This window comes from Pyrgilauda ruficollis, unplaced genomic scaffold (assembly GCF_017590135.1).
Source record: "Pyrgilauda ruficollis isolate IOZ18807 unplaced genomic scaffold, ASM1759013v1 scaffold20, whole genome shotgun sequence".
NCBI lineage: Eukaryota > Metazoa > Chordata > Aves > Passeriformes > Passeridae > Pyrgilauda > Pyrgilauda ruficollis.
In genome coordinates this window covers 5,520,689-5,545,500 of record NW_024519207.1, presented here as the reverse complement: position 1 = coordinate 5,545,500, position 24,812 = coordinate 5,520,689, and the positions used below count along the sequence as shown (strand labels likewise).

Sequence of the window (24,812 nt, the reverse complement as noted above, 5' to 3'; positions counted from 1 at the left end):
CCTCTATTCTGAAAATGGGCACGAATAATTTCCGTGTGGCCTGAAACTTTTTCCTCTCCCGATCCCATCTGTCAGTGCGCTGGTTATCCCTAATGCCTGCACCGATGATCCCTCATCGCTCCGTTTCCCGCTGCTCCCGGGCTGCGGCGCGCCAGCCTCGGCCGCGCGGGAGGAGGCGCTTCGCGCTCCGTCCTGCCGCGCTGTTTGTCCCTCCGGCCGACCCGTAGTTGTTCGTTCCTCCTCGCGCCATCATGGAGGGCGCCGCGGCCTCCGCCGAGGGCTTGCGCTACGCCGAGTACGCCCGGGCCCCTACGGGCGCCGGCAAGGGCCAAGCCGAGCTGGACCGGGGGCTGGTGAGCGCACGGCGGGACCCCCACCCCCGGGGCCGTGAGGCGGCTGCTGCCCCGTCCGCACCCCGGGCCTGCACACGTGTGAGGGGTGACGTGTGTGAGCGGGGCGGGGGCCGGGGCTGCGGGGACACGCGTGCTGCGCTCCCCTGCGGGCTGGGGCAGAGGGTCCTGGGCCGGAGCCGCGGGGGCAGCGGGAGTGGCGTCCCACCCTGAGGGGAGGGCACACCCGCGGCTCGTGGGTGCTCCTGGTCCCAGGGAGCGACGGAAGGCACAGGGTCCTCAATGGGAAAGTTTCATTAGCGCCTTAGGCGGCTGGTGTGGAAATGCTGGCTCTGACCTACGCTGTAAGCACCCGGCAGCGGGTTTTGGATGCAGGGTGGGGTGAAAGGCAAGAGAGAAAAGAAGATGTGAATTAAAGAACAATAGAAAGAGAAAAAAAAAGAAAGAGAGGGAAAGTGAGAGAAAGAGAGCGAGTAATGGAGATCACCAATGCTCGTTCCAGCTTTAGTCCAGCTAATGACGTCCTGGGAGTGCCTGGGGGTGCTTTTCTATGGATAGGTTTTCCCTGCCAAGAAGACAGGTTTCTCTCTTTCTGTGCAAATCTGGAAACAGGCTGGAGGGTTTGGGGGGTCTCTGGTGGTCGTGATGGCCCCGTACAGTCCGTGCCCACTGCTTGGCCCCATCCTTGCAGTTTTAACTCCAGGAGCTGGAGCAAGGAAAAGCGCTGCCCTGCCTCTGCATGGACCCCTTCTCCAGCCACATCTTGTTCTTGCCCATGGCATGTTAATGCCAACAATCCTGGTTATTGCCAGCAGTTCTTGTCTGTCACCACCGAGAGTCCTTGGTTGGCTCCACAGCCAGTGGGTGTTTGGAACATACACGTTAGTCCCTTATTGCTGGGATTCCACAGGGTACATGGGAACACTTCAGTCCCAGCACTCAGAAGCAAGGCCAGAAATTTTGTTCCCTGCTGTGAAAAGGTGATACCTGATGTGTTTTCACCCACTGTGCAAATGTTATTACCACAGGCAGGTTTGAGTGTTGAAGGTTTTGTAGAGCTCTGTTTCAGAAAAGGAATTCTCATCTTGTACTTTGTACTGTGGGAAAGGCTGGGTGGAGGCAGAGTGTCTCCAAAGTTTCCTATGGTGTATCGTGCTCTAGAGGAAAGGATGCTGGGATTTTATCCCACATCTTCATTCCTGTCACTTCAACTAGTTCAGGGAACAGTGAGTTCCCATTGGAAAAGAGAATTGGGAAAAACACACGGCTTAAAGCCCCAGATGGTGAAGTTTTCACATTTTTTAAATGGCTTAAAAGTCTTACTTGCCTAACCTAATTGTGTGTGTGAAGTTTTCTCTACAATATTTCTACTTTTTTTTTAAACACAGTTTTAAAAATCACAGTTCTCGAAGTTATTTATTCATTGTTACTATAGTCTAGGACTTTTTTTTTTTCCCACAGAAGAGTCTTCCTGTGTATTTAACAGCAAGTGTATAATCTTATGAAGGTGGCTCTGAAACTCATTATTGTCATGGCCATTCTGCCTGCGGAATGCTGGCAGGGAATTCCTAGAATTTTGTTGAGTCTTTGGGCCTGCTTACCCCTCTGGGACAAAAGTTGCATTTGGAGTTAGCATGGCTTGCTTGGTTGTTGTGAGTATTGTTACATTCTTACTGAGGTCTGGAGACTGAGGTGGGTCTTCAGAGAACTGAAATCTGGATGTCTACAATTTTCTGTTGGAATTTATTCCTTAGTCCAGGGTATTAGCTGAAAGTCACTTGATCACGGTCACATTTACTCTTGTAGTTGTTTTACAAAAGCATTTGGAGCAATGGAAGAGCAGCAGTGGAAGCGTGAGGGGTCTGTTCTCAAAGAACACCCACAGGAGCCTTTGCTAATTAGTGCATACTCAAGAAGATTGATTTGAATACCTTATGGTAATTGTTCTATTAGTGAATCTTGCTCTGGTTCAATTTCCTGTGAAAAACCATCCAGAACTGTAGTCATAGGTTTATATACAAAACAAAAAGGTTGCTGGAAATTAAAGGACACAAAATTATGTGAGAATTGTGTCAGTATGGAGAACGGCACCTAGCTGAAATTCCTTTTATTCACTGTTGGAAAACAAATTAAATTTCATAGCAAGGTTAAGTCTAGAGGGGAAACACTAGATTATGAAATCAAATCAGTTGCACAGAGTTTATAATGTAATCCCACTTCCCAATGGTTCTGCCTCCATATAGTGTTAGTAAGGTGGTTTGCTCTAGAGCAATATTGCAAAAAACTGTAGCTACTCTTCTGAAGAATAGAAGCCTTATTCTATCTTCCATACCAAACAATCATTTACATTTCCGGTCAAGAATTTTTATTTAAGGAAATACCTACTATTTTTGTACATTTAATTAATATACTTGTGTATCCTACTTCTTAGCAGTGTACAGAACTAAAGAAAACCCACAACAAACAAACCAAACCTTAAAAATTTTTAGTTAAGCAATTTATACTTGTGTGTTTTTAGTTGACTGTAGGTACCTACTTCGTATTTTGCTGGTCCACGATTAAGCAAAATGCCATTCGGCCCATGAAAACAAATTATTCTTTTCTCTGTGCTTTTTCTTTTGTTCTGCTCACTGTAGGTTTCTGAGGCAAAAGACTGTAGAACTCCTGCTGTGTGTGTGAAACTTAGTAGTGAGGAGAGCAAAATATTTTTCATTTGACTGAGGAGGGTGTTCCACTAGTTGTAGTAGAAGAACCAGTATAAAATCCAAATCATATGCAGGCAGATAGGTTTTTAACATTTGGAAAGCATTGGCATTTGCAGCCCATTGTCAGATGTAAGAGTGTTGTGCTGAAGTTTTAAAATGCATTTGAAATTCTCCTTTTGGTTATAAATTTAACTTTTTTCTACTTCATAGAAGAAGACGCTCTAATGCTAAGAACTACATATTAATAAAATTAATATGTAATTTTATTTTTTTGCGTATGTTTCAGTTAGAAGGGCACCATCTTGGGGATTTGCAAAAATAATTATCTCATCCTCCCCTGTTTCTTCTGCTAAAAAATTAAGGCTACTGGAGAATTAAATCTTAAAGGAATAGGCAGAAATTCTCTGTTTTCTAACATACTATATGTTAATTAATATGCTTTATGCTCTTTTGTTTGCCAAATGCTTAGGTAAATCAGGTCTTGGCAGTTGCCTTTCTAATGCTTGTGTTTTCTTATACTAATTTCTGAAAAGGATTAAGAAAATTCAGGTTTTACAGATTTAGCATAACTTTTTCATTAGTTTCCTTTTGGAGGGTTTGTTACTGAAGACTGAATTACATAGTAAAATTAAAATACTGAGATCAGCAGAATAGCATGGGGTTGATGACTAACCTTTGGGAGTTGATTCACTGCATAAAGAAAGGGACAGATGTTAGTTTTTAATATTTTATTTCTTTATTTTTCCCTCTTGGATTGTAACATAATGATTTCATTTAAAATCCACATCTTGGAAGTTTCTTAACAGCATTTTTGGAGGGGGGGGAAGGTCAATTTTGTCATAATTGAAAGTCAGTGTGTATGTATTTATTTGTTTATCCCTTATGAAATGCAATTTCAAGCAATAGGAGACAAAAATGATCATGGTGGTAGTTGTATTAGCATGCTGTAAATGAACTGCTGCCTTCCACAGAGAGAGTGAGTTGCTTTCATTTAATATTGACGTGAAAGGAGTGCATTTAATTAAACCTTTGGACTTTACATTTCAAAGCACCAGGCTAACCTTGACTGATTCTTTTAAATATTCAACTGAGTTGAGAGAGCATAGAAAAGAAAACTGAGTCAAGTTGGACTTGAAGAATTTACTGGTTAGTGCTTGAAGTTGCCACTGCTTTTATGACAGTCCATGTCAAGAAAAAAGCCAAACTTGCGATCTCACACTGATCCAAATTCCGTGTTTATCACGTGTATAGTTATGATACATTCACACCATAACAAACGTGCAAGATGCTTTGGCGGGTCAAGTTATCACTTCTTTGCTAATATGTGGCAAGTGACTCTTCTCTAACGTGCTCACAATACAAATAAGGTGAGTTACGATAAACCAGTATTTCTCAGATTTTATGGTGCCTGGACCTCTCTTAAACATGTGGACAGTCTTTCGTTCCTCTCTAGCTTGAGCTTTGTACCGGTTTTACCAAGTTTTCTGTCTTGTCTTTATTTTCCCCTCGATCCTGCTCCTATTCGAGGGCTGATGTCATGGTTTGTTTTTAGCTGCTGTACTCCCGGCAACAGTAGCTTTCCACTAACTGCTGGTGCTTTCCACTGAGATTGGACTCATGCATTCCAGCGGACATGGCTCACTCTGTTAGAGACCCTCAGGGGTCTCTGCATTGTTCTCCCAGATCACTGTGCAAAAACACTTCAGCTACTTCTGCACTGAACTGACAGAATCCTGGTATTATTTATTAGTCTGGTCTCTGTGCTTGGTCTTGCCTGTGATGAGGTGTCTGCTGCTAATGCCTTGCTGTAACCTGCATGTCTTGTAAACTACTGACTTAAACCACCTTTTTGGTGGCAAAGCAAGTATAACTTAATTTGGACAATCAAAGGCTAATTTTTTTCCCTTTTTTGCCAGCATGATCTATTTCACACATTGTTGAGCTCTTAATTGACTGTAACCACTTAGTAAAAGATTCTTGCTGTCAGTCTGAATAAGTCAAGGAAACTCTTGAATATTAATCCATGGTCACAAACCACAAGACAGAATCATATAGAATTCCTATAGGGTTAGGATATTTCCGGAAAGGTGGCTGTTTGTGGTTTGTGTCTAAGTGGAGGAATTTTTTTTAATGTTTGAATATTGAGAGCCTGGGAAAACTGATTTGTGAGAAGAAATAAAAAGAGTTTTAGTTTAGTGAGGAGATGAACTGTATGCTTCACAATTATACATCATCTACCATTTAAGATAGCATGCTTAAACATTTTCGTGGGGAAAAGATGAGATGAAATTTTGTGGAACTGAAAGGAGCAACAGACATAAAGCTACTACATTATTTTTACATTCAGAAATGAGTGCTAATATTGAGACTGAAGACTACACTGAAATGGAAGAGTTAAATTACTAAAATGTAATATACAGGCAAATATCTAGGGCAACAATCCCCTCTCGGGTAGGTGGGAGGTAGGTACTTTGTTAAAATCTGCAGCATCCAGTTGCTAGATCCAGAGGAATACAGCTGCTTCTACTGGTGACCTCAGAGGAGGCTGCGACTTCTGTGCTGAGCTCTGTGCTACAGGCAGCAGTCACAGCCACTCGCCTTCAGAGCCAACTGTAGGAGCCACTGGGCATGAGAGCAGCGCCTGCATCTCCTACAGCTGCCTATTTCTGGGCAAGTTGCCAACCCATGATCTAGGCCCTATTCAGACAGCTCTAGGAAGGCTTTGAAAATAGTATTTCTGTACTCTTCCCCTGCTCCCACAGTCTAGAAATGAGGTTGGGTACAATCAAAACCAAAGTATTTTAGCCCCAGAAATCTTAGTGGTAAAGGCACCTGGGTTCCAGATGCAGTTACTAGGGCATTCACATTGAAGTTGGAGGTTTAAGTCCTTCTGTCAGAATTGCTTGTATAAAACGTATGAACCAGTTATGGGATAATTGTGGAAGTAAGTCATATATAGAAGAGACAGTCTGGTGATAAAAGCATTTTCACTGTCATTATGTTTTGAATTCAAGATAAACCTAATCTGATTTCTCAGGTTTCCCGGGGGGAAATTCAAGGCACTATTGAGCTGTCGTATGATAAGACAGGTGATGCCGCAGATGGCTATTTCCTTTGTTTCAAAGATTGCATGGAGGCTTTTCAGAAGTGGAGAGCTTGTTACCCTTCCTGAATTCTGCAAACATGTGAGAAGCCAGTCCTTTCTTCAAGGTTTACTTCATATCTTTCATCAGCTTCTTGATCAACATAGGAATACTTCTTATCCTTCTTGAAGTGCCTGACTTTTTCAAGCACTGTGTAGGAAAATACTTACTCCTGATATGGGAGTTTTGAGTTACAGCTTCATGTTTTTTTTAGTAAACTGATACTTTGTTATGTACCATGTTGAACTAGACTGCACCAGTAATTTCAAATAATCCTGTATAGTTAGGTGCCTTGTGTTTTTATCAGTGCATGCTATGAGCTGATTTCAGTGTGTGTTCACTGATTTGCTAGCTGGTAAATCAAGTTAAACCTGATAAAGTGGTGGGGGTTAATGGGACTGAACTATAAAATCTAACAGCCTATGGAATACAGAACTTACTTTCATCACTCTCGTAGCTTATGAATGAAATGTCCACATCAGACATCAGAAATGCTCCTTGTTAAAGTAAAAGGTGTGTATATATCAAATTAGAATTCACATGTTATTCTGATTCCTGTTTTTCTGCTTTAGGCCAGGACTATGATAGCACTCGGGCTTGGCATTGCAACTGTTGCATTTGCAGGTAAGGTAAATTAGTGGCAGAACTCTCACTTAGTGAGCTCCGCTTTCCGAAAGGGTTAATGAAGTTCTTATTAATTTAAAGAGTGGAAAGTGGAAAGGTTGCTTGAAAGTGCTATGGAAAATTGTGTCCACCTTCAAAGTAATAAATTCCAAAATTCTTTTTGAAAAAGGTGGAGAAAGCTGGATAATGTAATTTCATGGACAGCAGCTAATATGCTCCATCTGCTTTTTGTCTGCAAAATGAAAGGTGAAAAGTTTATTTACTTAGTAACATATTGCAGTGTCAGGCCCTTTAGTACAGAAGAGTGCAACAAGATGCTGTGATGTGGAGGTGATGCTCGACAAATTGAAACAGAGGAAAATAAAAGGTTTTATAGACCAGTGATTTATCATACTAACTGTTTCCATACTACATTTTTTATTATCTGAACTCTTTGCATCTGGACTGTTTGTTATTCTGACAAATAGATTCTCGTTTGAAGACAGGGTATGAGTTTAACATTAAATAATGGTTAACAGCATTAAGAAGAGAGTGAGGTAATGGTACATCACAACATTTCAACAGAGATAGTCTAATGTGGTTTTGACTTCTGTGTTACCATAGGCCCAGGCTTAGATTGCTAAAACTTACAGACATGATATGTGTTGTAAGAACGAATGCAAGATGCTATTGGAATGAAGCAGAGCCACATTTGGTAAATAGTTTTGCCATTGTGTGTAATACTGAGTTACATTGCTAAAGAATAGTTAAAACAATAACTGGGGGGAGAGGATTTACGTGGAAAATCCTCCAGTAACATGGCATAAATCTTGATTCTGGTGTTGATAGAGCAGCTTTGTTCTTCTGGGAACACAGCTTTACAGGAATCCCTCTATTCTTTCCTAGCTATACACATTCAGTGCTAGTGGAGAGTTGAGTGGCTCTGAATCCCAGAAGATTGTCTTTTTCTAACAAAATTAAAAATGCAATATTTACAAGGTGTGTAATTAAGCATACAGCATCACAGCAAGAAACGTGTAGTACATGGATTTCTTTTTTTGAAGACGTAACCTTTGAAGAGTATTTAATAAATAATGTATACCCAAAGCTAATGTTTCAAACCGCCCTTTTTCTTAAAGTTCACAAGGCAGATATCTTAATTTATCATATTGAAATGTATTTAAATCTGTTTATTTGGTGAGTTAAATAGTGAGTAAACACAATGGGTCTTTGCAGTCCATGACTAGGTTTTTAGATGTAGTGTACTAAAATTCTTCTCCCTCTCCCAATAGTTTGTGCTTTTTTAAAAACAAAATTCTTTCCACTGTAAACTGATGGGCATAAGTTGGAGCTTGTTTCTGGGGTGTTTTTTTGCATTTTAGTGAATATTTCATTTATCCTTCATCTTTTTTAGGTCGTTATGCTTTCCGTGTGTGGAAACCATTGGAGCAGACAATTACAGAAGCAGCAAAGAGGATTTCAACTTCTGTAAGTTTAGATACTGCTTTATGCTAAAATTATGATTTTGTATTTCAAGTATTCAGAAAGGAGACATTTTATGTTAAATACAGTAAACTGCCAGGTAGATAATTTTTTTCCCAGGGTAGGGCTGCTCCCTACTGTGTAATTTCTGGCATGTTGTCTTCTGTATTTTAAATCGCTGTGGATAAAGCTGTATCAAAAGATGTTTGTGAGTTTGATAAACAGTTGCAGTTTTTTCTACTGAGGTTCCTTGTTTTGGAACCCTTTACTAGTAAGTGTAAAGATAAATTGTTCAAGTGCACTGTGAGAAAGTCAGTAATTCCTAAATATTGCAAAGTGATGACATGCAGTTTCATTTCCAGCAGCTAAAAGTGAAAGAATTTAGTCTTTTAAATACAGTGTTAAAAATCAAGAAGACAAATTGATGAACTTCTAGGATGGGTTGCCATGGAGATAGGAGAGCTTGTGTGCTGGTTAACATAGGAGTTGTCTTTTTCTTCTTCCCCAGCTAATTTGAACTTTTAACCAGGTTTTTGTTCTTTGGTTTTTTTTTTGTACTGGTTAACAAATACAATAATGAGGTAAAAAATGAAGAAGTAGAATTTTGTGTGGGATGCATATGCAGGGAATATTTGAGAGCATTTACTTACTGCTTCAGTGGCTACGTTTTCCTCTGGTAAATAAATACATGTGTTCCATTCCTGTTTGATTGAAGTAATTCCCAATGAGATAGATGTCTGCTTGTAGCAGTGTGTTCCTTCGGAGTTCATAGTCTGTGTACACCTACCCACAGCAATAGAATGCTATTCCCTTCATGATGCTGATAGGTGATCATGTTCAGGGAGTAGTTGTTGCAGATTATTATTTCCTGAAAAATATACTAAAGGTAGGTTTTTAAAAAACATGATATTGGCATTGTACCTATTCATGTTAGGCCAGTTGCAGCACAGAGCCTGTCTAGACAGACACTGCGGTCCAAATTCATTTGCCATGTGTACTTGGTGTTCCTGTGCTGAAGGTACAAGCTTGATCAAGCCAAGCTTCCTGGGGAGGAGATTCAACTGTCCTCTTGAGGCTGGTCCACATTTGTATTTGCTTGCCATGTGTTTCAGCCAGAAGCAGTGCTCTTGGAAAACTTTTTTTGCTCTCTGTCGCTCTTATTGCATTGCTGTTGTGAGACCAATGTCAAATTTTTTTTTCCTATTTCAAAAAAAATTTTTTGAGATATTCCCATATTGCCTGCCAAAACAACAGAGGGGACTTTAGATACTGTGAATTAAATTGCTTTCACATGATACGATATGGGCTGACTTGCAGACTTGCTAGATGTAGCTGGCAGTACATGTGGCTTCAGAGTATGGAGTGCTTCAGTCTTCACCCTCCCTCCCTCCCTAGCTGTTTTACTCCAGCCATTCTTTTTCTATCAATTTGTAGATATAGGCTAGAGAATCTAAATTCAGATACATTCACATAAGAAAGCGTGCAGTGACTCTTTTTAACACATTGAAATGTGACATGCTACTGCATGGAGAGGTGTCTGTTCCTAGGAAACTACACCCCTCAATACTGACTGAGCCAAGCTCATTACAGACCTATCTCATTTTTACCTCGGTGACTTTGAGTCCTGCAGAATTCATGAGCAACCATAAAGAGCAAACCAGGAGCTTCTGCATTCTAAGTGTTCCTAGTCTCTGGAGCAGTATCCTCTGTCTGCTTTCACATCCTGCCTTTCTGCCCACAATTGTGTGTTGATTTCCAGTAGGGTATCTCTTCTGGTGTTCTATTTTTGAACTTGAAAGTAAAGTTTTCAGTATAAGATGAGATCTACTGGAGACAGTAAAAACTCTCTTCCTGTTTGCCATTTACTGTGCATATTTTCTGGCTTTATATTTGTGAGAGGATAGTGATAATATTTTTCTTCTACCGCCATGGTCCAAATTGAAGATCCTTGTGTATTTCTTGGCCAAGATTATTTGATTTTTGCTACTCTACAGCTACTACTTTCTCAGTTTATATTTTAATTTTTTTTCTTCTCCCCTTAACAATGGATTATTTTCTCTGAAACAATAGAGAAAAGATAAATGCAAAGGTCCTATATAAGTGCTTATTCTCCAAACTGCTTATTTTAGTAGTTTCACATGACTTTGTGGAATATGAAGCTGCTGAGTATAATTTGTGAATTAGCACTTTCATCACGTTTCTTGACAGCTTATTGCTCTTTACACTGTACTGACAAAGGTTGCCAAGCAGTTGGTACTTCTACCCATACCATCTCATGACCTTCAGTGTCTGGACTTAGTCTTACTTTGCTGGGTTTCTATGGTGAAGGCACCTAACTTGGTCCCTGTAATTTTCAGTGCTTATTCTAGCTTTCTAGAATTAAACTTTGTCCCTCATGGCTTTCTTTTTCTTGGGGGTCTGTGAGCAGCTAACTTGTTTAAAAGCTAGCTCCCTTGCTCTGTAAGCCCCTACTCTTCCTCCTCCATTTACAGCGCATGCCCCGCTCTGTTTGCAGTAGAAGTCACAGTTGATGTTGGTTCCTCCCAACCAAACAAGATAATACAAATGCAGTTTATTTGTTCTGTCTGCTCACTGATAAATGACTTGGGAAAGGTCAAGCTGAGCAGTTATGAAGTGATCATTTAAAATGCTGCTTGCTGTATCTTGAGGATTTTACACTTCCTATTTACTTACGTGAATAAGTAACATGTATAGTCAACAACTGCACTCATAGTCAGAAATAGTAAGCAGAGGCAAGTAAAACCTTTATTCTGAATTTTTACATCTCATTTAAGACAGTCACTTCATATTTAAGAATATGTATTTGTAAATGCTTCTGTAATTTAGTCTTGAAGTTTTCTACCATCTTTCTTTCAGTGGAGAAATACACTAGAGGAAACACTGTCATTTCCACTCTATGGCAAGTCATAATGCTTGCTTCCACAGAAACGGTTTTTTAGTTTGAGTGTAGTTTTGTCAGTGGTGTCAGTGACACTGTTTTGTTTCTGTGTGTAGTGAGAAGAGTGTTGCCAGTAGTAGATGCACAGCTCTAAGTAGTCATTTGGCTTTTCTTCCTCAGAATTAGTGCTGTTAGTTATACTATTAATATTTCCTTAAAGTGTGAAATAAAGAAGCAAGTATTTCAGTAGCATTCATTAGCTTTCTTTGTGGAATCAGTGATACTGAGAATTGAAAGACAGACAGATAGATAGAAGATATTGAAGATATACACAGAAATTCTAGGCCAAATGAACTATCAAAATACTCTAATCCCACAATCATGAAACTCTGTGTTCCATTAGAAAATTATGTCTTCTGTAGAACATCATTAGGTTTTCTTGCTGTATTTCCTTTATTGGATCTGATTCTGCTCAGACTCACGGAGTTCTGAATTGAGAGGTAAGGGTAGCAACTGTCTCTCTTGTCCTTAATTGAAAACAAAGTTTCTAGAGAACAATGCAGTCCATTTTATAAGATTTCTTTTCTAACTGAAGTTAAGGAAGTTAAAGTTGATATTAGCAAAACTGTATATTATATCACAGCTTCTAATAGTTTGTGGTTATAGTTTGTTTTTTGTGTTTGGTTTTTTCCCTCCAGTGTTTGTTCCCTTTTTGGTGGAGGACTGTATTGGTCCTGGAACAGCAATATATAGTTTTCAGAAAAATTCACTACTCCATGTAATGTAATGTATGGTCTCAGTTTTGGTGTTTTCACTCTTAACTGGCATGGAAACAATGATTATGCTTTCCCTGTACTACGAAAGAAAAAATATCTTGAAGATGTCATGGTCCCTGTGCATTGGATTTTCTTATCTGGTTGCTTTTGTGAAGATTTGCAAGACTGAGTAGATATTTGCAAAGCAAGTGCAGCCATTTTCTGTCCCTCTCTGTGCCCCAAACCTATTAATAGCAGCATTTGTTCAGAAAGGAGGACTTATATAAATTGCTAAACAGCAATAATGTGCAAGGAAATTAAGTAAATTAAATGATACCTCCTCCCCTTCCCCCAGATAGTACAAAGGAATGACGAGCTCATTTCCACGATTTTTCCAGTACAGAATTTTCTTTGCAATTGCTGGAGCTAATAAATAATCAAGTGTCTAGAACTGCCTGCTCATCAAGGAGTTCTCATAACAGAAAAATATCTTTCCAGCCATTACTTAGAATTTACAACTAGGAAAAAAATGTTCTAGTTTGAGTAGGATTTCTACTTCATTGGGGAACTAGAAATTTGCCTATGTGTTGCCTGAAATGAAGTCTCAGTGTTTTTTCCTCTTTTCTTCTAACCAATGGGAAAAATGCTTTTATGTGTAATTTCCTTTTGTTTTAAATTCTGCTTAGGATGGAGATCTTAATTTGAGAATTGATTATTGTTTCTACATCTTTCAGTTATGAGAAGAAAATATTTTTTCATGGAGACCAATTCAACAAACCTTTTGTGTGTGGAAGGACACAGGGTACAGAATTTCTTTTTTCATTCCTCTTGGAGGTGAACCGAGGCTTCCTAAGGTTAGAACAGTGTCAAGGAAGTAGGTTTTAAAAACATGAAAAAATATTTCTGAATGTAAGCTTGCAGCCATGTCTCCCTAGTCTTTCATTTTAAATAATGTTTTAGATGAAATCTACCAAGAACAGAGACAAGCTGCATTAAATTCAAATGTTGCTCTTCTCTACATTAATAGCAAGCTAGTGTTCTCCTGCATTAGAGTTGTATGTCAGAGTTGAAGGGCAGAGAAGAATTGAGGAAACCTTCTGCATCTAGACTGCTTTAGGAGCAAATGTTTCTGGAAAAACTTATAGAGAGCATTAAAGTATGCTTTTCTCTTTTGCTTGTAGTAATTGTTGGCATTGTTGCAAATTTCTGTGCAGTCCTGCCCTTTAAGGGTGCTACCTGTTAATTAAATTATTAACATCATTTCCCTTCAGAGAACCAGAGAAGCGCTGTGTGCTCCCTTAGTGTTGCACCCTCTAACCTATCATGTCCATGTGCACTGTTCCAGACCTGGTTTGTGTTACCCTGTAGTTACAGAAGTGGCTCCTCCACAGCTTCTCTTTGTTGGCATGAGATGTCCACACTTCCTTCAGCTCTGACACCTGTAGTGTTACAGTAGTGGTTACTTTGTTCCACTTTTTGTTTTGGACAATAACAACACACTAAAAAAATCTCTTCTGTGGTTGTATGTGACTTTATGGTAGCAATAGGTGAAGTATTTCTGAGCCACGCTTTTGGGCGTATATCTCTCCTAAACTTAAAGGCTTTTCTTAGATATCATAGACAGAGCCCCTTAAATGATAGGTAATGGTTTTGAAATTATATAAGAGAGCTTGTGTAGACATAAGGCAAAATTCTCACTGAATACGAATGGCTTTATTTAGTGAGAAGAGTGTTTTTTCAAGGGCCAGGCACATTTTACTTGGGGGTAAAGGGAGTACTTAAAAATAGCCTCAGCTTTCAGGCCAGACTTCCCTTTGATAGCAACAAAAGAAGCTTTTTGCTTTTTTTTTTTGATAGGTTTTGCATTGAGGAAAAGACTTCAGTCTTGTTGAGTGATTTCTGTGTGCCAGTTCGCCAAGGCTTGGAGCTACATCTGCTGCCTCTAGGACTTACAGAAACATTCACATTGTGATCACTGTTAATCATCAGTGATGGTTCCATAGGTTTTTTTTTCATAATTTAAAAATTATGAAAAAATAAATTAAAATAGATTTATGGTTGACAAATACATTTTCATCTCATTCTCTGTGACAGTACCTGTAATGATTTGCTCTCACCTCCATCTCCTATTTAATGTTCTTTTCCCCCTGTTTTTTCTTCCCTTCTTGAAACAGTGGATAAAGTTTCATATGACAATGAGTTTAAAAAAATTAATCCCAGATCCTGTATCTAATAGTTGTCAGTCATTAGTTTTGAAGGAAGGATGTAAAGGCTTAGGATTTCCCTATATACTTTACTATTTTCCAGTGTTCTCCAGGTCAGTGGTTTCCTGAAATAGAGGTTGTGGTTTTATGCTAAGCCTTCTTCTTTTTTTCTTGTTTTTTTTTTCTGTTTATTTTTCTTGTTTCTTATTTTTCTTTTTTTTTTTTTCTTGTTTCTTAGGATTCCTTCAAAGAACTCATTATACACTTTTTTGAAGTAACATTCCTTCACTTCAAACCTGTTCTTATATCTATTGGGGTTTTTTATCAACTTGCTTTATAGAAATAGCTGGAGTATCCATGGATGCCAAAATATTGTCACTTTTGGCATTTGTCATTGTGATGGTACCAGTGCTGTCCTCAACAATTACCCTGCTTTCCCTCCCATGCCCTCCCCAATGCATGCACTGTACCATTGTATGCTAGTATGTACTTTGTATGTAGTTTGATCCAGGACTTTCTTCCTTGAGGCAGGATTTCAATGATTGTAGCGGTTAATATCTCTTATTAACAGTAGAAGATTGTGAAAACATAGGCAGGTTTTTCTAAGTTGTTTTTTGTACGTGTTATCACTCAGGAGAAGTTCCTTTCATATTATCTGGTTTCCAGTCATTCCAAGCCTTCAAAATAAATTATATATGAATGTAATGCTCTGAATGAGGTCATATAACTACAGTTTAGTTCCTGGCACCTTGTTCATGAACTAATTATTGCTTTTTTTCCCTTTCTTCTTTTTAGAGTCTTTCATCATACTATAAGGGAGGATTTGAACAGAAAATGAGTAGGCGAGAAGCAAGTCTTATTTTAGGTGTAAGGTAGGTGTATTGCATCAATATGTTTTTACTTCAGCAAGTATTGAATGAAGCAGATGCATGTTGCAATAATGTGGAATACTCTTGCCAAAACCATAACTTTTTTTTAAAAAGACTTCTAATAACGTATAAATTATTCTAGTACTCTGCTTAAACTAAAAAGCAAACAATAACATGCTCAGAAAAAATGTGACTTTTGTTTGGATTGAAGGCATGGTAACATACTGCAGTGGAGAATTGTTCTTGCTGTGCCCTGGGTGCCTTTCAGCAGAGCCCCTCCCCACCCAGGCATTTCCCAGCCTCTAGCATTGCAAGGGAGACTTCATCCCAAGTACCAGGCTCTGCACCCATCCTTGTGGAAGTTTGTGAAGGGTTCCTGTCAGCCCCTTCCTGCAGCCTCTGGAGGTGCCTCTGAATGTCAGCTCTGCTCTCCAGCATATCAGCTGTTCCCACCACAGTGATAGACTTCTTGGCCAGTGGGTGATGTTAGAAGGCAGCATGATGTTGGTGTGAGTCAGATTGCAAGCCAAGGAAAATGTGATTTTGACATTATATATTTTTCTCCTAGTGATAAAGAATCTTTAGAGCCCATTGTGGGATAAACAGTATCTCATAAACTAAGCAAATTTGAAGTAAACCCCTATTTTCACAGTTGCTTCTTAGAGCAGACCTGCATGATCTTCTGTAATATGCAATTGCCACTTTTGCCCAGTTATGGTTTAGAACCATCTGAGGTTCTAAATGTGGTATAACAGCTTTCTTTTTTAGTATTAGAAACAGCTTTACAAATCAAAATATAGATGATTGTTATTTATAGTTGTGTGATAAACCATTTCGGTTTTGTGTCTGTATAATCCAAGACCCTTCACCCTCTGTTTGTTTTTTATTTTCTACATTATTTTCTGTTCAATTGAAGTATTCTTTTCTTATGCAGTTCTGTGAACTATTTTTGCAACATACCCTAATTTCACTGTGACAGAATAATAATTAGAGAGGTTGTTTACCTCAGGAATTTAGTTGGGCTGATACCTTGCATTCAAGCTGTATCTACAGAAAGATTAATTAATTGAATCATCACTGATTAAGAAGTCACCTGAAGTGGAAAACACTGATTCCTTTCTGCATACTAAAAAATTATAAAGAACTGAACCATTCAAACTGTCCTTTTGCATACAAGAGTTTTACTGTGTTGGCATACTGCATCGATAAGTGGTTATTTGTCTGGTAAGGTACATATTATGTATTTAATTTAGGCCAAATACATATTTTATATGTGTCATTTAAGTAAACAATATTGTGTAGGTAGCACCTGTAAAGCAATGTGTCCCTGAATGTAACATGTTGAACAGCTTTGCAAAAATAACACATACAGGCATTATTTTCAGGCCCCAGCAGAAAGAAAAAATATTTATAGCTGCTATAAAAATATTTACAGTAGAACAAAATGTGATAATATTAAATATTTGTTGTTTTGTCACTGGTCATAAAAATATTTATTTTCTTGGAGGAAAAATTGTGTTTTCTGCATTTAATGCTAGAATAAGCAACCAGATATACCCTAGAACTGCTGGGGCTATCCTACCTTTTCCCCCCTCAAATTTTTTATTTTAAATGAGTGGATGTATTACATTCTACAAAAACCTGAAATATACTCGTATGTGTCACATACACAGGCTTTTGAAAAATGTCATTCTCTTTGCCTTACATGCCTTTGTTGTTGTTGCTTCCTCAGAGATGCAGTTTTATGTTTTGTCCACAAGATGGTGAAAATCTCAAGTTTCAATTATTTTTGAAGCCAGTATAAACTGTTAATTTTTAGCCTGAGTGCTCTGGCATTTCTTGTAAGCACTTCAATTTGTTTTTGCAGTCCATCTGCTGGCAAGGACAAAATCAGAACAGCGCATAGGAAAATCATGATTTTGAATCATCCTGATAAAGGTAAATAATTATTACTTTTCTTAACTAGGGCTGGAAAGGAAGAGGCTTGAATGAGATCCTTTAAGTTTTCTGACTGTGTAAATAACCATGTCAAGTGCAAATGTTTGTTGTTTATTGACTTGAGCTTCTGTGTGTCCTCTCAGATAAACTGAGCTTTATGAACCGGTTTTACTCATTTTTATTTAAAGTTGTTTTCTGTAGCTGTGCTGCTTCAGTTAAGACTATGAGCTCAGGGACCAGTTTTCCACACTTCACAAAAACTTCTTGAAAAATAAGGAAAAATAAGCTATAAAAATTTTACATTAAAATAAAATTCCTGTTTTGAACTGTGGTGGACCAATTGCATGCATGAAAGTAATTTTCTGTGGGGAAATGTTTTGCAGTTACTAAGTACATCATTGATGAATTTCAGACTTTATGGAATTCACTTGGAAAGAATGTAAAGCTGGGCACTGTTGCTTTACTGGCCGGGTTTTTAATGTAAATTTATCTTAGAGAAAGGCTATTATTATAACTTTAACTACACTACAGCTGGTTGAGAAAGAAAGCCCATATGTTCATTGCTGTCTCTGCTTTAAAATAACAGATGGTGAAGACTTGCACTGTATTTCAGAAGTCAAAAGGGGAAATCAGAGGGTTTTTATATCTTTTTGACAGAATTATAGGCTCCCTACCAGCACCCCGTTTTAAGAAAATGAAAAAGTGTGTCCACTGGCCGTGGGAAGTGTTGATGCTTTTCTCTCTTCATCCCTCAGTTTAGTTTAAAAGCTGTCCTGCTTATTTGATTTCAAACTTTCATTTTTTATTCTTTTTGTAATGTATATGTTGCACAGACCTAGAAAGGAATTTCTCTTCTTCATTTCAAATGTTTTACAGTGGTCAAAAGTCTCTTAACCACCAGAGTCCTTATTAGGTCAAGTTTTATTAATAATGAACTTCTACGTTTGTTGTAGCAACATGCGGACACGTGAACAAAAGAGAATTGTGAATCTCCAGGTGGATATTGAGTGTATGTGAAGAGATGCTTCCTGTTAGGAAGATCCTAACGACCCTAACAAAGATTTTAATGCTGCACTCTTAGGGTTTTAATGCTGCTGCAGCTGGGCACAGTGTAGGTTTGGATGGATGTAGTGAGCCCTCCTGTGTGATAGTGAGGCACCGAGCGTTTTCTCAGTGGGAGCACCAGTTGTAGGGATTTGTGCTTCTCGATGCCCCTGAAGCTCTTCTGGCATGGCTGTAGAAAAAAACCTTATTATCTTCAGCTGCAGAGTGAGGGCCTGGAGTAATCTTGAACATGTGGCATCACAGAGAGGCTTGTTTGCTCCTGTATAGATCAGTTCTGGCTGTGGGTAGCACAGATGTTCATTTAAAAATAATATTCAATTGTATAATTTAATTTTGAAATAATATTTTACCACCTGGAGATGATAGAAGAAAGAACAGGAATTGCAGATTTTAAGTTACATGTGTTCTGAGATCCAAACTGTTGGAGAAAGAAATATTAGAAATAAATAAGAAATATATAGAAGTCTGCATAAAAACATCCCCAGAGAGTACTACTGAAATGGTTGCTTGTTAATTTTTACAGTTCAGTTTTAAAGTGTTTTTATATTGATACATTGTATGTTAAGTTATCAGTTACGAATTTTATGAAAGAACATTTCCTCACAAAAAAAAAAAAAAAGAAGAGAGAAACCTTTTGGACTTGCCTTAATTATAAACAAACACTTAGGCAATCATGAGATTGAATTTCCTCTCATTGGAGGGCTACAAAATTAATATGACACTTAAGGATGTAAATGTAGTGAAAACACTTCCAACAGATTTAAATTTACTTTAAGATGCTGTATTCTAGACATGTAGAAAATCAATGCACATTTAAAAATTACTTGGAGTACATTGTTTATTGCAGGTTTTAGACTTTACTGTTTGTTTGATCCTCTTATCTACTCTGTGAAAGAAGCAGTAGTCAATGTAGTAATCCTATTCCTTGCTACAAAGTTACTTGATTTAAGAAAAGAAAAAAAAAATTATTTTTTCAATTGTCAATTCATCATTGATCCTATGCCCTGCCTCACTTTCCTCCAGTGTGGCTTACTTATTAGAGCTAAAACACTCAAATAAGACCAAACCATGGAAAAGAACTTCATTTTTTTCCTGTTGTTTTACTACACTATGAAATTACTTTATACTGATTTGGATTCCTGCAGCAATGACCTAAAGAAGTCTTTAAGCAAGCCTCACCTTTTTATTTGTATGTGTCTACAACTAGCTCTGCATGTTTCTTCTATCATTGTTTTTTCTGACTAGTAGAATGAAGGAAATGGTGAATGAAAAAAATAAGGTTGAACAAATGCCTTGCAAAGACTATGCAGTGCACAGTACTGCTGGAATCACATTTTCATGTAAAATATAGGTGTATTATAGTAAGTGGTAAGTTACTGATATAGACGTTGCAGTGTTGTTTTTGGTGACTGTGGGCAGACGGTTGGCACTCAAGGGGAAACTGAAAAAAACCCAGACACAAAAAGACTGCTGAACTGTAATCAGATCGTTAGATGGAGCATAGAGCAATGGCAATGTTCAGCACTAGGAGTTAGAAGGCGTACCATGTTTAAATAGCTTTAATGTGATGGTTTCTGGCTGATAACTGGGCATCTCACACAGGAGATGCTTGCACAATAATTCTTTGTAAAAGTTATTTTAAAATTTTACCTCTCAGTTTTTAGTATGAGTGGAAGTAATTGCTGTTAGGTTTGAATGAATGTTCAGGACAGCTGACCTTGCATACATTTGCAGTAGCATCCCACTGGAGATCTAAATCACAGGATATAAAGTGATTTCAGATTTCAGTCTTCTCTCTGAGACAAGTTGTTCTGTGTTATTCTACAGTGATTTAAGTTTTGATTACATTTCTCATGTTTTCTTATCCGTTAGTTTACTTCTTACCAATGTCATTTGTATCAAAAGGATCTGTGTAGGAAAGAGCTAATAAAAATGAGTCGTAAAGAGATGCAAGTGAGGTAGTTTGGTACTTAATACTAATGTGTAAACAGTATTCCTTTCCCCTTTCTCTTCTCAGGTGGATCACCTTACTTAGCAACAAAAATAAACGAAGCAAAAGACTTGTTGGAATCCAGTGCCAAAAACTGAAACCCGAAACCTCGGGTCATAGGAGATTCAGCAGATACATTGTGCAATAACTTTCATGTCTGCTTGTTCTGCACAGTTTCTTAACACTGATTGTTCATATTTATTGTCATAATTAAAATGTTAAGATTATGTAAAAGCAAACTGAAAACTTTTATAGTTATGTAAAGCTATGTACAGTTATGCCTCTGCAAGGAGTAGGGAGTTGGAATGATGATCCTTAGGGGTTCCTTCCAACTCAAGGTGTTTTATGATTCTGTCCCAATTTTAGTGTATTCTTACTGAATTATTATCGCTTAGAAGCTTGAAAAAGTTCTTTTAACTGTGTTCTTTTCAGAAGTACTTTTTAGTTTCTTTTGTTAAATTTTGGATCTCTTAAAATAAAAATGTAAAAACAATCTTTTAATGTAGGGCTGTTTCTTCATTAGTAAAGAAGCAACCCTATCTTTAGGGTCACCATAAAATGTGTGGCAGTGCATTGAGTCACAGGACATATGACACACCCTGTTTGACAAGTTCACAGCACCACCTTATGCTTCAGTCTGTTCATTTGTGAAGTAGTGGGGTTTGTTCATGGGATGCAGTTTGAGAGCTGCAGCTCAGGACAGAATGACTGATAGGACTACAGACAGCAGCTTCCACTAGGTGTGTTTTTGGGGCTTGGAGCTATGAATGAGGATTCTTTGGTTTGGTTACTTTTTTTACATATTAAAAGATCTCTGAAATTGTCAAGTAATTATTTAGACATGCGTTTACTTCAAGTCAGAGTATGTTTAATCTCTAGCAGTTGGGGTAAACATGGGATTTTCCGCAAGGGTTTTCATGGCAATGGGATTGAAGAAGGTAGGTCCATGTGGCATGGTGTGGGTGGATTTTCCAGGCTGCTGCTTGTGTAGGTTAGCTGAGTTGTGTGAGCCTGGTGTAGGACTGGTAACAGCAGGGAACAAACAGGAGAGTACCTGCTTTGCACATGCCTCCAGGAGCACTTCCTGGGTTAGTTCTTCAGTTATGCTCACATTTCTGCATTATGCTTCATATCCCACAGCATACATACCTCCCTCCTTATGTAGCATCCTAGCAATCTAGTGCTGGCTTTGCGGAATCCTGAGGTCTTGGATCTCAGACTTCAGAGAGAGCAAGTTTTAATTGACAGCTCAGGGTAGGTGCTGCTTGGGGCACTTGGCTGCTGCAGATTACTACCACTAAGTGGTCTGCAGTTGAATTAAATCTCCTAAGCACAGAATAAGCAGAGACAGTCTAGTGCATTCAGGGCAAGACTGAAAAATCTTTAGTATCCATTCAAACTCTATCATTAGAGGTACAACAGCTTACTGAAGTGCTACAAATACAAAATCTAAATGCTCCATTTTTAGGTTATTTAGCCAGAGGTAAGTGGCTAAAAGCAGTTAATATGAGGTTGGATGCTTTAATTATTTATTCACCAGAACATGCATTTGTAGTTCTTCCAGTGGTGGATGTTCAGATTATGTGGATTTTTCCTTGAAAGGAAGAAAAAGTAAAAGTTTGTTTTTTTTTTTGTTTTTTTTTTTTTTTAATTATGTTCCTCGCATTTTGTTACAATTCCCTTGCTTTCATTAAAGGGAGGTGAAAAATTTTAAGTTGACCCTAAAAGAAGATAAAAATTCTAAGTACTTTAGAGACATTGTTGCAATTAGAGTGGCAAGACATATGGCACAATTTCACTGGATAAAACAAAAAAGGCTGCTGGGAGAAACCTGTCTGGGAATAGCATACTCTGTACAAGTACTACAGTTGCATCGTATGACTGGTGCTCTAATACAAGAATCTTGAATGAAAATAGTTTATTCCTATGCAGTAGCTTTAATTGTTTTCTGTTAGAAGAGTAGCCATCAATTAATGCACATTTAGGGTTAGTCATTCTTAGAACCATGACTGTTCTCATGTTGGAAGGAGACGAGTGAAATGGTGGTGTTCCTAATTTTCTGAAGTGGAATCTGTAAGTGATAAGAATCATTGTGCAAAATCAAGATTGATGTGAATGGTAGGTGGTAAAAACATTCTGGTTAATGATTTTGAACTGACTATCTGTTGTTTTCATATAGCTACCTTATTTTTCCTGAGTAAAATGTGTTGCAGAGAGCTGTTCTAAAGTTTCAGTTTAAATAGATGCATTAAAGATGGCTTCTTGCTCTGTTCTTAAAAATGAACTTCACATGTCTTTGTAAAATAGAGGGTTTGTTTTTTTCTGTGAGATTCTATTGTTGATATTTTCCTTCCTGATATAATTATTTATATCTGATTATTTTGAATGAAACACTTTTTTCTGCCTTTCAGTTATGAGAGAGATTGTCCTTAACAAAAAGAAATAAAACCGAGTTGTGGTTCTGCTTTCTCCATTTTTTTTTTCAGAGCAGAATATTGGCTGCTTAACAAATTTGATAAATTAACAAATTAAAAAATTCAGCAGATTAACTGGCTCGTCCTATCTCTGTAAAATGAATGAAGCTAACGAGGAGCAGTTGTGAAAGCATCACACATACAGTAGCATATTTTTTCTTGTCTGTTTATCTGCACAGCTTGCTTTACCTACTAAGTGATGTTTAGAAGGATGAATATAGGACAGGGAAAGGCAAATCATGGAAGTGCTGCTCAATTTGTTGTTGCTGATAGTCAACATGGCAGGCTGAGGAATGTCTTTGGATACTGCCGTGCAAAACAGTACCTGGATTGATGCTCAACTGAGCTAGGAAGAACAGGATGCTACTATTTTTAAAAACATAGCCTGGTAATTTAATCTTAAAAATACTCAGCCTCTTGAGACTATTTTCTTTACCTGTCAAATGGGTGTTTCTGTGTAAGAAAAGTGCATAGAGGTCGATTTATTCTGGTGCAATTTCTGTCCATCTGTAGTGCAAGCAGACTCATTTTTCATGTGTTGCTTTAATGTTCAAAAAATGTTCATCTGTAACTTCTTAGCTTGGGAATTCACAGGTGTTTTTCTACTTGTATGATAACCAGTCTCAAATATCCTCTACAGCTTCAGAAGTCAGGCAGGACTGAGTGCATTTATTTGGCATTGCTGTGGGTGATTCCCAGTTTATTTAATGAGGTGGGACTTGCTCATCTGCCTGGTTTTTGCTCTTAGTCTGTGAAAGTTTCACCTAATATTTAATTCTTTACCCTTCATACAGCAGAGTTAGGGCTAGGTCTACGAAAACACCCAGTGAAATCTGGTTATCTGCCTATGCATGAGTGCCACTTGCAAAACTTTCCCTGGCTTAGGATGGGACTGGGATAAAGTTTAGACACAGTTCACAAAACCTTTGCTTGATTTTCTAGGTAGTTTTAAAGGTAAAAGTTTACTGTCCTGTGTGCTTGGTTTTTTGTTTCTGTACAGGTGTAAGATTACTTTCTTCTTGCAAGGTCTTTGCTGAGTTCAACACTTTTCTCATCCTTAAACCAACAGATTTGGTGTCTTGCGTCTTCAGTTCCCTAAAAAGCCTGATCTGCTATCTGTGGTTGTAGGGTGCCTCATCAGCCTGGGTGTGAAAATCACAATATCTGACCTGCTAGTCAGGTGAGACTGGTGATGAGGCTGGGCTGAGGAGGTGACAGCACTTGCTCTGCTTCCTGCTGCAGCTGTGCCTTTCTTAAAATGTAAGGCTCATAAAGCCTGTGAGATTCCTGGGCTCGAGTACTGAGCTCAGGTCAAACTGTGAAACGATGCCTGAAAAATTTAAGGAAATTCACCAGCCGAGGTATTACTGACTTTTTAGGAAACTCACTTCCCACAGGTTGCTCTTTAGAGTTTTTCCTTTAACTCTGACTCTTCTATGAGCATCTGTATGCTAGTCTGACTTTGGCAAGCAGCACTGTAGACTGGCACTAAATGGCCAGCTAAACTTTCCCAAATTTTTTATTGAATTATGACAAAACAAATATTTTCTGTGGGTCCTAAGCAGCGGGTTTTTGTGTGTAGATTGCAAAGCCATATTAATGAATTTGGGTCATCACCAGCACAATCTTGGGACTTTTGAACTTTGTCATTTCAGCAATCAAGCAATAGGTTGTATGTACATGTATGTATAAGCACACACATGTTTATAGACATACACACAGCTTTTCTGGATCCTGTGTGGAATTTTCCATCTGTACTGGGGCACACTTTTAAAAAAGAATACTTTTTTTGATTTTTTTTTTTGTTTACTAAATTTTACAAATCAGATCAAGATAGCAAAAATAATGCCAAAGAAAATTAGAGGTCTTAATTTAATTATGTGTATAAATAGGAAGCAAATTTAAAAAAAAAAATCAGCACACACCACCCAAATGTCTCAAATTTTTGCATTGTATTGAGTTTATTCTCAGTGTTGCTTTGGTATACATACATACATACAGTGTAGTTATGAGTCTTTAAAGAAATAGTATTCTTCTGTCATCATACTGTATTTGACTATGATCCTTGTACCAAACTTTTTTTAAATGAGGCAAAAATAAAAAATAACAGCTTTTTGGGATGTTGCCCAAATAAAATTTCCTGTTTGCAAATGATTGAAATTTAAGCTACATTTAAAATATGCTTTTGTATTTTACTCTGGGGGCATTGAGTAGGAAGGAGGGAATTCTAAATCATCATTTGATGCCTTACTGCTTGTTAATGGTCAATGAACCATGGATACTCGTGAATACTTACATTGTCAGCCTAGTTAGCAATACACCTACTTCCTTTATT

At 38.0% G+C, this 24,812-nt stretch overlaps 1 protein-coding gene across 1 annotated transcript; it reads left to right on the top strand.

Annotated features, from left to right (window-relative positions):
• The first annotated feature begins 218 nt into the window (after positions 1-218).
• DNAJC15 (DnaJ heat shock protein family (Hsp40) member C15) lies at positions 219-22,464 on the top strand. Its single transcript, XM_041466986.1, has 6 exons — positions 219-353; positions 6,771-6,822; positions 8,216-8,289; positions 14,937-15,013; positions 16,878-16,948; positions 20,031-22,464. The coding sequence occupies exons 1-6, from the start codon at positions 252-254 to the stop codon at positions 20,099-20,101; spliced, it is 447 nt and encodes a 148-aa protein (XP_041322920.1). The 5' UTR covers positions 219-251; the 3' UTR covers positions 20,102-22,464.
• Positions 22,465-24,812: the final 2,348 nt, after the last annotated feature.

Coding starts and splice junctions, on each gene's coding strand:
- DNAJC15 (XM_041466986.1), top strand. CDS start 252: ATGGAGGGCGCCGCGGCCTCCGCCGAGGGCTTGCGCTACGCCGAGTAC. Junction 8,290..14,936: donor CAAAGAGGATTTCAACTTCT/GTAAGTTTAGAT, acceptor TCTTCTTTTTAG/AGTCTTTCATCATACTATAA. Junction 15,014..16,877: donor AGTCTTATTTTAGGTGTAAG/GTAGGTGTATTG, acceptor TTGTTTTTGCAG/TCCATCTGCTGGCAAGGACA.